The 14,537-nt window shown below is 39.0% G+C and overlaps 1 protein-coding gene across 6 annotated transcripts in view; it reads left to right on the forward strand.

Annotated features, from left to right (window-relative positions):
• The window catches only part of ABCG2 (ATP binding cassette subfamily G member 2), a 128,413-nt gene that overhangs the window by 62,614 nt on the left and 51,262 nt on the right, over nt 1–14,537 (forward strand). Inside the window, exon 2 of one of the 6 annotated variants that reach the window (XM_038582172.1) lies at nt 2,421–2,455. The exons of the other annotated variants lie outside the window; for them this stretch is intronic. Coding sequence (XP_038438100.1) covers nt 2,421–2,455 — 35 coding nt within the window. The remainder of the gene's footprint in view (nt 1–2,420; nt 2,456–14,537) is intronic. 6 annotated transcript variants of the gene reach the window in all.

Here is a 14,537-nt window from a genome sequence, read left to right on the forward strand (position 1 = left end):
TGGTGAAACTCTTGCCTTTCTCCAAAAGTATGAAACGGAAGTTGTTATGGGACGGTTAGAAACTTATGGAGCAAAAAAAAAAAAAAAAAAAGAAACTTATGGAGCATGGAAGTTACTTCGAGGTAGGAGAGAAATTTGTTAATATTGGTACTTTTTTTTTTTTTTCCCCCAAAGATTTTTATTTATTTATTCATGAGAATACACAGAGAGGAGAGAGAGAGGCAGGCAGAGGCACAGGCAGAGGGAGAAGCAGGCCCCATGCAGGGAGCTCGACCCCGGGTCTCCAGGATCACGCCCTGGGCCAAAGGTGGTGCTAAACCGCTGAGCCACCCGGGTTGCCAGTATTGGTACTTTAAAAACAAAGAGGGATTAACTAATATATTTTATGTCTTTTTCTCATCTCCAGGACATAAATTTTTGTCCACAGCTTTGGATGGCTTGCTGAAAGGTTATGCCCCTTTGTTAAGTTTTTTTGTGGATAGCAGGCTATCATGTAATGATCGACTTCAAAAAATTAACCAGTTTATTACAATACTTGTTAAAAATAGTAGTGAAGAAGTTAGAACAGTATCTGTATACAGAAAAATACAAGACCAAGAAAAATTAGATTGTGAATTTAGCAGTTACAGAAATAACTGTAATGTTGCCTAGTTTTATTTTCTTGCCTAATGGTGGAAATAGAAAGGCTAGTTGCACTTTTGGGAAAAAAAAAGAGAGAGATTTATAGTAACAATGTGTATTGGTTATGTTTGTTCAGCAAGAGCTCCCTTAGGAAACATATTCTTTTGTATTAGGAAGGTATTAAAATAATACACTTACAGCCAAAGTCCATTTCTGCATTTGTTTTTATTACGCGTCCATGAAACATTTGAGGTGAGTGTAAGTGTTCCAAATGGTAAATAAGATAACAGCCAAAGGTTGAGGGAAGCACATTCAAATGGACTTGGACAGATGCTGTGCAAATTAAAGTTGCATCCTGGAAGCCATAATCAAAAAGGATGATTAGTCACAGAATTCAATGAGGATGAAGGGGGAAACGTACCAGCTCCTTGAAAAAGCCTTTCCTTGACATTTACAAAAGATGCAGAAGAGACTATAAAATGGTAGTGGGAGAGCATCCTGTGTGCTCACCCAGATAGTGCCTGCAGAAGTGCATTTTCTAGGATGCATTGCTCTAGTTGCAATTTTCTTTACCCTGACGGTTGTTAGAAACCCGTTGATGCTGAGACCCTATTGTCACACATGCTGCTGTTTGATGGTTTGGGGTTTATTCAGGGACAAATCTAGATTTTATAAACGGTTAGGTAGACTTAATGTTCTTTAGATAGCCTGTACTTCTCTCTTTCAGGAGCTGGTAGAAGTTTTGCAGCAGTTAAAGGTTGTATCAAGAGGGAAGGCTTAATCTGTGTTGCTTACTGGAGTAATAGGTTAGGGTTGAGATTTTTTTTTTTTTAGTGAAAGTTAAAGAACCCAAATGATATTGTCTCCATAGGGTATAGGTTATATAGTTCTCCCTGGGAAGGAAGCTAAAGTTTATCCTTTGACATATCAGTTCACTGTAGGTTGTGAACCAGTGATAAAGTGTCTTGATGGTTTGGGCTTCATCTTTTCCCTCCAGCACAGCTTTATGAGACAGAGCTCACATACCCCACAGCTCACTTGCTTAAAGCACAGCTTGTAGAACCATCACATTTCCTCCTCCTCTCCCCTCAGAACCTACCAGTAGTTACTTACCCCTTCCCATGGTAGCCCCCACCACAGTTTTTTGAAGCAGATATTCTGCTTCACTGAGAGACTGTTATAGAAAGTGCATATCTAATTTTTGAGCCACACCCTTAGCTTATTTATAGAGATAAATATTCATTCAGAGAATCCTAACATGGGAAGTTAGTAGTGTACTGGTTGTTTAAATCCAGGTGGGTGGGCTTGAGTAGAGCAAAAGTACTGTCCTCATCATGATTTCAGTAAAGAAATTTTGTTTTTATAGAAGGGTAGCATGAAATCTTGGCAAGGGCTGAAACCCCATTGACTGAGGTTTCTTGCACTTTGCTGATCACTAGCCCAATCTCTGGGTTTGCAACTGAAATAATCTTATTACTCTTTGGACAGGAGCTGCCTGGAGGTTAGTACTTAGGGTCAGGTAGCATTGGTTCTCTGTCTTGCTGTTGGTATTAAGTTCTTCGAGTTATCTGGAAGGGTAAAATTGGAATTCTGTTCCCCGGGGCTATACAGGCCACCCATTGTGTTCTGACCTCATAGGTAGATACATATCTCCCCCCACTCCCCAGGGGAGGCGTATTCCTTCCGCCTCTTGGAGTGCCACCCTAACCCAGAGGCAAATTGAAGTGGTTTGAATTTTTCAACAAAAAAGCAAATTGCCATGTTTTTCTCCCTCCACTATTTCCACCTATCTCTGGAAGAGGGGCAAATCACTTCTGGAGAACAGTTTACAAAGGTAAGCTTCCTGCTCTTCCTTCTCAGTGTAGTAGAGATAGCCCTTAAAAAGCTTACTTTTTAGGAGGATCTCCTAACTCTCATATCCTTTGAATTTTAGCTAATCATAAATATGCTGGGGTAGCAAGAAAAGATGTTATTGATGTGTTATTCTTTACAAAACAAATGCTTTTCAGAATGCATTGAATGCATTTCTGAATGTGACTGGGGTTAGAATTCTTGATGAAGTTTTCAAGAACACAGATGGCACTAAAAAATTTATTTGAGGGACGCCTGGGTGGCTCAGAGGTTGAGTGACTGCCTTTGGCCCAGGGCGTGATCCCGGGGTCCTGGGATCGAGTCCCACGTCGGGCTCCCTGCATGGAGCGAGCCTGCTTCTCCCTCTGCCTGTGTCTTTGGCTCTCTCTGTGTCTCTCATAAATAAATAAACAAATCTTTTAAAAAATTTATTTGAGAGACAGAGAGAGTGCAAGAGAGCACAACCAGGAGTGGCAGAAGAGAGAATGTCAAGCTGATTCTGTGCTGAGCGCAGAGCCCAACTCGGGGCTGGATCTCATGACCCTGAGATCACGACTTGAGCTAAAACCAAGAGTCGCTCAATTGACTGCCACCCAGGTACCCCAAAGATGGCATTTTAAGTCTGACATTATGCTTCCAATATAAATATTGAAAAAATATTGGGGTTCTTTCATTACTGATTTTAACTTGTTGTTTTGAAATAATTTTTAGGCTTCCTGAAAAGTTGCAGAAAAATATGGTATAGAGAGTTCCCATAACATCTTGTATGACTATAGTGAAATTGTCAAAACTGATAGATTAACATTGGTACGAAATTATAATACTGTTATCAAAACTGTAGACTTACTTGGATTTCACTGGCTTTTCACTATCCTTTTTTTCTGTTCAGGATCCAGTCTGTGAACTTGTGAGGAATACTGGTCAGTTATTTTGTAGACTTTTCCTCTTGTACTTTGATATTTTCTCATGATTAGACTGAAGTTACGCATCTTGGAAAAAATACTGGAAGGAATTTCAGGGCCTCATGTCCAGGCACATGATATCTTACTGTGTTGTAAACCTTGGTTAATGTTGTTTGCCGGGTCTCAGGGGAAAGTTAATTTTCTCTTTGTAATTAGGTATCTTACGAGAGGAACTTGGGCTGTACAAATATCCTGTTTCTCCTTTTAAACTTTTATTCACTGATTTTAGTATCCATTGGTGGAACTTGATGTACATTGTACTAGATTGTTCTTTATATTTATTTTTTAAATGACTTTATTTAGGGGCCCCTGGGTGGCTCAGTTGGTTAAGCATCTGCCTTCAGCTCAGGTTATAGTCCTGGGGTCCTGGGATAGAGCACTACATGGGGCTCTCTGGGCAGGGAGGGGTCTGCTTCTAACTCTGTCTACCCCTCCCCTGCTCATGCTCTCTCTCTCAAACAAAATCTTAAAAAAGAAAATTTTTATTTATTTATTGAGAGAGAGAGCATGAGTGGAGAGGGACAGAAGGAGAAGAGAGAGAATCTGGAGCAGACTCTGCTGAGTGCGAAGCCGGTTGCGGGGCTCTATCTCACAGCTGTGAGATCACTACCCTAGCTAAAACCAAGAGTCGAACTCTTAACCAGCTGAGCCACCCAGGCACCCTTGTACTATATTGTTCTAGTAGTGATTAAGCATTTTTTTTTCTCATTTCTTCTATGTTTACTAATTAGAATTCTTCTTCCCCATTTATTTATTCAACTACTTGTATCAGTATGGATTAATGGATATTTGTAATTTTATGGGTTGTTATTTAATTTGCTGCTCAAACTGTTCCAGTGTTGAAAGTCTCAGCCCTGGAATCAACCATTTCTCTAACACCGTTTGGTTCTTTTCTTGGAGAAACAAAAAAATCCCAAGTGCATGTTTACAAAAGGGATAATGCTTTCAATTTTGAACATTGTAGAGGACTTCATTGTAGTTACCAGTTTAGGTTTAGTCTCTTATGGGAAGTAAAATTGTCAGGGTTTAGAGTTTTTAAAAGTTCCTAGTTTTTCTCAAATGACCTGTAAGTGCTTACAAAACAAACAGAATAAACACATGAACTTTTATTTATTAGGCTCTAATAAGAAAGTAGCAATTTGTTGTTGTTAAGTAGCTTAATTAAATTATATCTTGACTATGGCTGAATGTATGTGAAGGGGACATATGTATAGATCATATCTTTGTGATGTGCAAAATGTCTTCAAACAAATTATAAGGGGAGTAGAGGGTTAATTTTAGGTGAGAACAGAGGGACTCCTGGTGGTTTTGTCCCATGATAAATAGAGGGGGCTGGAAGGAGATACGAGATGGATATAAGATGAGAGCGACAGGTGGGTGAGAAGACAGTGTCTTTAAGTACAATGCTGATGTTGGGTGTATGCAGGACTGAGAGAGTAGGGAGATCATTAGGGGAGAGAAGGTCAAGGGGCTGAGGAGGCCAAGGACAAAGACTCTCTATTTGGATTTTGAAACTCACTGCAGCTGCCAACTTTAACTGCAGTAAACTTTACAATTGCATATGAGGGTTCAAATCCATCAGTGCCTCTTGGAAAACTGTTTACACACCCATGGATGCTCAATCAAATGTGGGTCTGTAGCGTTTTGTAAAAAAAAATAAAAAAGCCATACATTATTGCATGAGGAAGACCCCAAGAGGGTGGGGTGGTTTGTCATCCACAAGAGTCTTGTTTATGGTTCTCAGTTTTTAACCAAATCTCTCTCTTTCTCTGATGTCTTACAGGCATCTAAAACTTACCATGTTGAAACTGAGTCCTTGAGTTTTGATGTCCCCTCTTCTCATTACCCAGGCTCATCCCCTTGTCCAAGCATGTCTCACCTGGTTTCTTGCACCTGGCCCTTGCTGCTGCATTTGCCATACAGCTGCCAGAGTGGTCATTTAAAAACATACTTAAGATCAGAAGTCCTGCTTAAAAGGCCTCAGTGGCTTCTTACTGATTGTGCATACCTTCCCCCTTCCCCCTAGAGATGGGGTCTCTGCCGCTGTGTCTGGCTGACCTTGTCCTTCACACCATGTCCCAGATTGTTCTGCTGCAGAGCTGTGGGGGCCTAGGGTGCCAGACTGGGACTGTTCCCTTGTCCTGAGACTTCATCCGTCTGACTCCAGCTGATTACTGAGCAGCCTTTGGACCTGAATATAGTGTCAATGTTAGATGTTTCAAGGTAGATCTGGGAAATCATAGATAACATGAAAACCCTCTGGTTTATAGAGGACTTTTGAAATGCAAGAGAGAATTTATGGAAGTTAAAATTCAGATTTTAAGTTCCCTTTCTTTTTTAAAGATTTTATTTATTTATTCATGAGAGACACAGAGAGGGAGAGAGAGAGAGGCAGAGACACAGGCAGAGGGAGAAGCAGGCTCCATGCTAGGAGCCTGACGTGGGACTCGATCCCGGGTCTCCAGGATCACACCCTGGGCCGAAGGCAGCGCTAAACCGCTGAGCCACCAGGGCTGCCCTTAAGTTCCCTTTCTAACAAAGCTCAGTACTCTTCCTGCTTCTTTTTTCTGTCCATTCATAAGTTTTATAATAATCACCTGACAGTGACTTGAGACTCCTAACTTCTTGTCAGGATTGTAATCTCTTGGCATTATAATAAATAGTTGAAGGAGGTACATACTTGCACAGCGTGTCCTGTGACCGTGAGGCAGTGTTGAAGCTCTCCATTTACTACTGTTAGGGCTTAGGGAAAGAATATAAGAGGAAAGCACTGAATTTTTGGCCTGAGACTACCCTAGTTTCTCCCAGCATGAGTAATAGTTATAACTGTGGCAGGTGTCCAGCTGAGGACTTTAGAATTAACCTGTGTACTTTTCTTATCTATATGCAGTTTCATTGTATTATGCACTCCTTTTATAGTAGACTCTCAGATTATGAGTATGGTGAAGAGTAAAATAGAGAAGAAAGGCATTTTAAATGCAGGTTATCATTCTTATAAGAGATATGCCAGCATCTACGGCAGAAGACTTCAAACATTTCAAAAAAGTAAAAATGTGGTTTCACTTGTTAGAAAACAGAAAGAGAGGAAAGGTGACATTGGTAGACCTCCAGAATGGGGACAGCTGGAAAGGGGAAAAGAATCTCATTATTTAAAGCTCCTCAGTCATGTTTGAAAGGATTTTTCTAGCTGGCTAAAAGGGGGGCTTGATCTCATTACCCTGAGATCATGACCTAAGGTGAAACCAAGAGTTGGTCTACTGGATGTTTTCTGCATTCCAGTCTACCAATTCCACCAATTCTGTTTTCTAATCTGTGTTTGTGTCTAAACTGCTGTTAAACTCATCTATTGATTTTTGTTTTGTATTAAATATAGATTCTGGTTCTTTGGTGATTATCTTTTCACTCATTTTCTTAAGCATGTTACTCAGTTATTTTAATGTCAGCATCTGGTGACTTTAGTTAGCATTACCTGTGGGTCTATTTCTATTTTGTTACTTTTGAAGCATTAGGTCCTATTTTCTGGCATGTCTGGTAAATTGAAAATTTGGATTCTGGGATGCCTGGGTGTCTCAGTGGTTGAGCGCCTGCCTTCAGCTCAGTGAGTGATCCCAGGGTCCTGGGATCAAGACCCACATTGGGCTCCCCATAGGGAGCCTGCTTCTCCCTCTGCCTGTGTCTCTCATGAATAAATAAATAAAATATTAAAAAAAATTTTGGATGGGGGATCCCTGGGTGGCTCAGCAGTTAAGTGCCTGCCTTCGTCCCAGGCCCTGATCCTGGAGTCCTGGGATCGAGTCCCACATCAGGCTCCCTCCATGGAGCCTGCTTCTCCCTCTGCCTTTGTCTCTACCCCCTCTCTCGTGTGTGTGTCTCTCATGAATAAATAAATGAAATCTTTGAAAAAAAATTTTTGGATGATGATATCCTTTAGAGTGAATTTAACTTTATTGCACACAAATCAAGTATGAATGGATCACTTTTGTTTGAGTAGAAGTTGATCTGTTTCTGGGTTGCCTATATTCTCAGGGCATAGACCTCTGGGACCACAAAAGCTTGAAGTTTCCAATTGATAACTTGCAATTCCAAATTTCATCTTCGTAGCCCTGACAGGTGTTGACACAAAATTAACAGACCTTTATAGAAATTTTAAGGAGAGTTTTTGTCTGGTTTTGGAATCAGGGTAATGCTAGCCTTATAGAATGAGTAAATGGAGTTTACTGCATTTATTCTTTTTCTAACTCTGTTAGGTGTAAGGTTAGGTTGTGTATTTGAGGTTTTTCTTGCTTCTTAAAGTAAGCCTGTGTTGCTGTATATTTCCCATATGCTTCCTTTTTATAACTGCTTTTGCAACATGGCAAAGGTTTTGTTTTTGCTTTTTTAAAAAGATTTTATTTATTTATTTATGAGAGACACACACAGAGAGAGAGGCAGAGACACAGGCAGAGGGAGAAGCAGGCTCTATGCAGGGTGCCCGATGCGGGACTTGATCCTGGGTCTCCAGGACCAGGCCCTGGGCCGAAGGCAGGTGCTAAACCACTGAACCACCCAGGCTGCTCATGGCAAAAGTTTTGGACTGTCATGTTTTCATTTTCATTTGTTTCCATGTACTTTTTTCTTTTTAAAATTTTCTTTGATCCATTCATTCTTCAGTTGGATGTTCTTTAGCTTCTTCAATGGATTTGTGGTACTTCCAAATTTTTTCTTGGTGGTTGACTTCAAGTTTCATAGCACTGTGGAAAATATGTTTGGTATGATCTGTCTTTTTGTACTTGTTGAGTCCTGTTTTATGACCTACTATGTAATCTATTCTGGAGAATATTCCATGTGGACTTGAAAAGAATGTTTATTGTGCTGCTTTAGGATAAAATGTTTGAATATATCTGTTAAGCCCATCTGGTCCAATGTGTCATTCAAAGCCACTGTTTCCTTGTTGATTTTCTGCTTAGATTATCTGTCCATTGATGTAAATGGGGTGTTCAATTCCCCTACTATTATTGTATTGTTATCATTGAGTTCCTTTATGTTTGTAACTTATTGTTTTATATATTTGGGTGCCCCCAAGTTGGGCACATAAATTTTACAATTGTTAGATCTTATTGTTAGATAGATCCCTCTATTATGATATAATGCCCTTCTTCGTCTCTTGTTACAGCCTTTGGTTTAAAATCTAGTTTTTCTGCTAGAAAAGAAAACAATAAGCCAATATCTCCGATGAACATGGATGCAAAAATTTTCAACAAAAAACCAGCAAATGGAATCCAACAGTACACTAAAAGAATCATTCCCCATGATCAAGTGGGATTTATTCCTGGGTTGCAACAGTGGTTCAGTATTTGCAAATCAATCAACCTGATATACCACATTAATAATAGAATAAGAATCATATCATCCTCTCAATTGATGCAGAAAAAGCATTTGACAAAGTACAGCATCCTTTCTTGATAAAAACCCTTAACAAAGTAGGGATAGAGGGAACAGACCTCAACATTAAAGGCCATTATGAAAAATACACAGCTAATATAATCCTCAGTATGAAAAAAAATGATGCTTTTCTTCTATGGCCAGGAATAAGACAGGGATGTCCACTCTCACCACTGTTATTTAACATGGTACTGAAAATCCTAGCTTTAGGAATCCAACAACAAGAAGTTATAAAAGGCATCCAAATCAGCAAGGAAGAAGTCACTTTCACATTTGCAGACAGCATACTGCCTATGGGAAACCCAAGACCACCAAAAAATTGGTAGAACTGGTGTATGAATTCAGTAAAGTCACAGGATACAAAATCAATGTACAGAAATCTGTTGCATTTCTATACACCTATAATGAAACAGCAGAAAGAGAAATCAAGGAATCCATCCCATTTACAATTGCACTAAAAACTTAACCAAAGAGGTAAAAGATCTTATGCTTTGAATACTATAGAACACTTATGAAAGAAATTGAAGATGACACAAAGAAATGGAAAAACATTCTGTGCTCATAGATTGGAAGAAGGAATATCATTAAAATGTCTATATTACCCAAAGCAATCTACACATTTACTGCAATCCCTATCAAAGTACCAACAGCGTTTTTCACAGAGCTAGAACAAACACTCCAAAAATGTGTATGGAACTACAAAAGACCCCCTATAGCTCAAGCAACCTTGAAAAAGAAAAGCAAAGCTGGAGGCATCACAATTCCGGACTTTCAGTTATATTGCAAGGTGATAGTAATCAAAAAGTATGGTACTGGTACAAAAACAGAGATCAACAGAACAGAATAGAAAACCCAGAAATGGACCCATAACTATATGGTTAATTAATCTTTGACAAAGCAGGAAAGAATATCCAATGGCAAAAAGGCAGTCTCTTCAACTAATGTTGTTGGGGAAACTGGACAGCTACATGCAAAAGAATGAAACTGGACCACTTTCTTACACCATACACAAAAATAAATTCAAAATGGATGAAAGACCTAAATGTGAGACAGGAAACTCAAAATCCTAGAGGACACAGGTGGTAACTTCTTTGCATTGACCATACCAACTTCTTGCTAGATATGTCTCCTGAGGCAAGGGAAACACAAGCAAAAATAAACTATTGGAACTACATCAAAATAAAAGCTTCTGCATAGTGAAGGAAATAGTCAACAAAACTAAAAGCAACTTTTGGAATGGGAGCATATATTTGCAAATAACAGTAAATCTAATAAAGGATTAGTATCCAAAATAATAAAGAACTTATCAACACCCAGCTCAACGCCCAAAGAACAAATAATCCAGTTAGAAAATGGGTGGAAGGGCAGCCCAAGTGGCTCAGTGGTTTAGTTCCACCTTCAGCCCAGGTCATGATCCTGGAGACCCGGGATCGAGTCTCACGTCGGGCTCCCTGCATGGGGCCTGCTTCTCCCTCTGCCTCTGTCTCTGCCTCTCTCTCTCTCTTTTTCTCTCTGTGTGTCTCTCATGAATAAATAAATAGAATCTTAAAAAAAAAAGAAAATGGGTGGAAGACATGAATAATCAATCATTTTTCTAAAGAAGACATACAGATGGCTAAGAGACACATGAAAAGATGCTCAACATGGCCTATCATCAGGGAAATACAAATCAAAATCATGACGAGATACTACCTCACACCTGTCAGAGTGGCTAAAATTAACAACTCAGGAAATAGCAGATGTTGGTGAGGATACAGAGAAAGGGAAACTGTTTTTACACTGTTGGTGGGAATGCAAACTGGTGTAGCCACTCTGGAGATCAGTATGGAGGTTCCTCAAAAACTTAAAAATAGAACTACCTTATGATCCAGCAATTGTACTACTAGGTATTTACCCAAAGGGTACAGAAGTACAGATCTGATGGGGTACATGTACCCTCGATGTTTATAGCAGCATTGTCAATAAATATATAATGGAATATTACTCAGCTATCAAAAATAATGAAATCTTGCCATTTGCAACAGTGTGGATGGAGTGTATTATGCTAAGCGAAGTAGGTCAGTCAGAGAAAGACAAATACCATATAATTTCACTCATGTGGAATTTAAGAAACAAAACAGATGAACATAGGGGAAAAAAGAGAGGCAAACCAAGAAACAGACTCAAGTATAGAGAACAAACTGAGAGATTCTAGAGGAGAAGTGGGTGGAAGGATGGGTTAAATCGGTGTTGGGTTATCACGGAGGGCACTTGTGATGAGGACTGGGTGTTGTAAGCAAGTGATGAATCACTATATTCTACTCCTGAAAGTAGTATTACCCTGTATATTAACTAACTGGACTTTAAGTAAAAACTTGAGACTATAAAAAGAAAATTTCAAAGAGAAAGGAAAAGAATTTTATTCAAGCCCAAGTTAGAACAGCTGCCTGGATACAAAATCTTCACAAAGAAGAGAGTACTTTGGTGAAGGAACATTTGGTGCAGGGTTGTATATGTCTTTTACATAAAGGGGAACAAATCATAGTGATGAAGGACATTCCTGAATGTTATAGATTTTATCTTATGATTTTAGCATATGTAAGGCTGTGGGACTTTAATCTTAAGGGAATCAGGGAGGTTTATTTGTTTTTCTTATCTTTGTTTGGAATACTCCTTTTGGTTATTTTTTGAATGAAGCAGATATGCAGTGTGGACTCTAGGCAGCAATAGGGATTATGCTTTGAGGTTTTGCTGAGCTATTTTGACCTTAGTGGGAAATGTTGAAGTATAACTTCCTGGAAGCTTAAGAGCAGGGACCCACAAAAGTTAAAAGGTGAAAATTTCCTATATCATTTCCCCCTTTAAAAAAAACCAGAAACAACAACCTTTTTTTTGAGTAAGCTCTACATCCAGTGTGGGGCTTGAGCTCATGACCTTGAGATTTAGAGTCATATGGTCTCCTGGCTAAGCCAGCCAGGTGCCCGACATTTCCTTTTGATCAATAATCTTTCCTCAGGAAGCAATGATGATCAACTTTATGTTTTTATGTCCCTTGGTGTCAGGGTGACTGGCTTGTCTGCCCTGGGTCCCTTAAGTCCCTCGTTGCTAGGTATGAATATATATAAATTTTATATATTATTTTTTTACCTAGGGTTTCTTATTGCAGGGAACTTATTGTAATGTAAGTGGTGGGAAGCTTAAAATTTATATTTTGTTCTCTATTCAGTCCATTTGGCAAATAAACATAGTATGTGTGCTTGGCTTAGGTTGTCTGGTTTTGCATTTGGTAATAGCATTTATGACAAAGATACATGGACAGTAAAAGAATTCCATTAAGTACAATTTGAAGGAATCAATGTGACATTGAAGTAGACATGGATAGGAGAAAACCCCAAAGAATCCTCTATATACATCTTGATGAAAGGAAGGGGAAATTTATGATTATTTATGAGGAAAGCAGGAACACGTGCATCAAGCAAACATATGTTCCCATGTTTACTTTGGGGAGGGGGAATTAACATCAAACATCAGAACGAGAGAAAATTCTGTCCCTGACCAGGAGGTTATCTTAGGGCTATGCATATGCTCCAAGAGCTGGTATAGCCTGGATGGGCTCATTGGCTCAGGTGTGGAATGCAGGGCTTTGCTGTTCCTAGGCAGGAACCATATTGGCTGACCTTGAGTCCAGGGTTTTGCAGAAATAGCTAGTAAGTTTGTTAGTGGGGTCTGAAAAGACACAATAGCTGATGAGGGGGAAACAGTTCTCTGAAAAACAAGCTTTAAACTTTCTGCTGGTTTTAACTTCATTAACACTGTGGGGCACAGTTTCAATTCTTCTCTGAATTACGGTCATTTCTCTTTTTTTAATTTAAGTTTTTTATTTTTTAAACTTTTAAATTTTAAAGATTTTATTTATTTATTCATGAGAGACACAGAGAGAGAGAGGCAGAGACACAAGCAGGCTTCATGTAGAGAGCCCGATGTGGGACTCGATCCCTGGATTCCAGCATCACGCTCTGGGCCAAAGGCAGACACTCAACCGCTGAGCCACCCAGGCATCCTTAGGGTCATTTCTCAGCCTTGAATTGGGATGATGAACTGTCTGGGTACTTCTTTATCTCCTCAGGTGAAGTAGCTTTTGGATAAAGAGCAGTTTTTGTAAATCTTAGCTGTAATATGCCTATGTGCAGAGTTAAGAAGTTTTTCTGTTGTTTTGTTTTGACCTATAGGTCACAGCCACAAGGGAAATAGAAGCAACAGGCTAAGGTTTTCTCTGTTATAATTCTCCTTTGTCAATCTTCTATTCCATTTTTGTGGAACATGGGCAGAAGAATGTCTTCTGTAACTGCTTCAAGCTGATTTAAGGCACAGTGGGGCTTTTGAATAAAAGGATTTGACATGGTGTAGGACATAATTTTTGGTCCCTTGTTTTAATGGAGGGGGTATCAGAGGTAGTTGCTCATCTGAGAACTTGGATCTTTTCCTCCATCGTTTGGCACTGATCATTAACTTTATTCTGAAGTATGTTCCGAGCAATAGTAACAATGTAGTTAAACCCAATATTTTCATTCCCTCTAAAATTGATCTGATACCAATGGGTATCCAAGAGCATATCAGTAACTAGTCCTGGCCACCTTGAAAAAAAAGAAGAGGGGTGTGGTGGTCAAGAACCTGTTGTAGCCAAGTGGCTCAGTGTTTGATTTTATTTATATGGGTTCTTATTTCCCAGGAGGAGGTAATATGGGTGTGGCAAGTGGTATTAGCTGTCGTATAAATTCTGCCTTGTTCGGCAAGCAATCAGGTAAATTACTAAGAGACATTTCTTTGGAAACCAAAGAAAAACCCGTTAATGGTTGGAACAAATTATAAACCCAGTATCTGGGTCCTGAGTGCTGCCAGTGAGATTTCTAGACGTGGGGCTCAAATAGAAAGAGAGCCGGCAGCAGCAATCTGATGGTTTTTTTTGCTTTATTGTGAGCATGTCTCTGGTGATCCTTCTGAGTGGCCCACAGAGCAACAGGCACTGAGATTGTTTAGATGTTCTAGTGTATATAGTCTACTATGTAAATATGGCAATTTCTCTAAAGTTTATCTCAAGTTGTCTAGCCTTTGCAGGGCTTCTAGATAAAGGGCAGCTTTCATTCTTAATGATTTTAAGATGAGAGAATGGGAGAGGATTAGAAGCCTTAGAGAGTCATTGCCAGATATTTGAGGAAACCAGAAGAATTCAGGATCCAGCCCAGTTTTACAAGCAAACAACAAATGCTCAGAGATAATTAATTAGAACTAAATCTAATTCTTTATTTAGAATTCAATACACAAAAGTGTATTATTAAAATGTAATTTTCACTCTAAAGTGACTTTCATTCCTATCCAGAGATAGCCAAAGTGACCAATTTGTTTGTAAAGTAAGTCCAGTTTTAACAAACGTGGCTTAATGATTTACGTAAGTACAGCAAGAACGGTAATTGAGCAAATAGGTTCTTTTAAAATCTACTTTTTTGGAACTTTTATAAGGAATTTCAGGTTGAGCCTTTAATACTTATTAAGATCAAGAGCCAAATCAAATGTATGCCATCAGATTGTAGTGCAGTATCTGTAGATTTGAGTAAATTCCTCTCTTCTTTTTTTTTTTTTTTTTTTTTTTTTTTTTTTTTTAATTTTTATTTATTTATGATAGTCACAGAGAGAGAGAGAGAGGCA

The sequence above is a fragment of the Canis lupus genome, chromosome 32 (genome assembly GCF_011100685.1).
Source record: "Canis lupus familiaris isolate Mischka breed German Shepherd chromosome 32, alternate assembly UU_Cfam_GSD_1.0, whole genome shotgun sequence".
NCBI classification, from domain to species: Eukaryota; Metazoa; Chordata; class Mammalia; order Carnivora; family Canidae; genus Canis; species Canis lupus.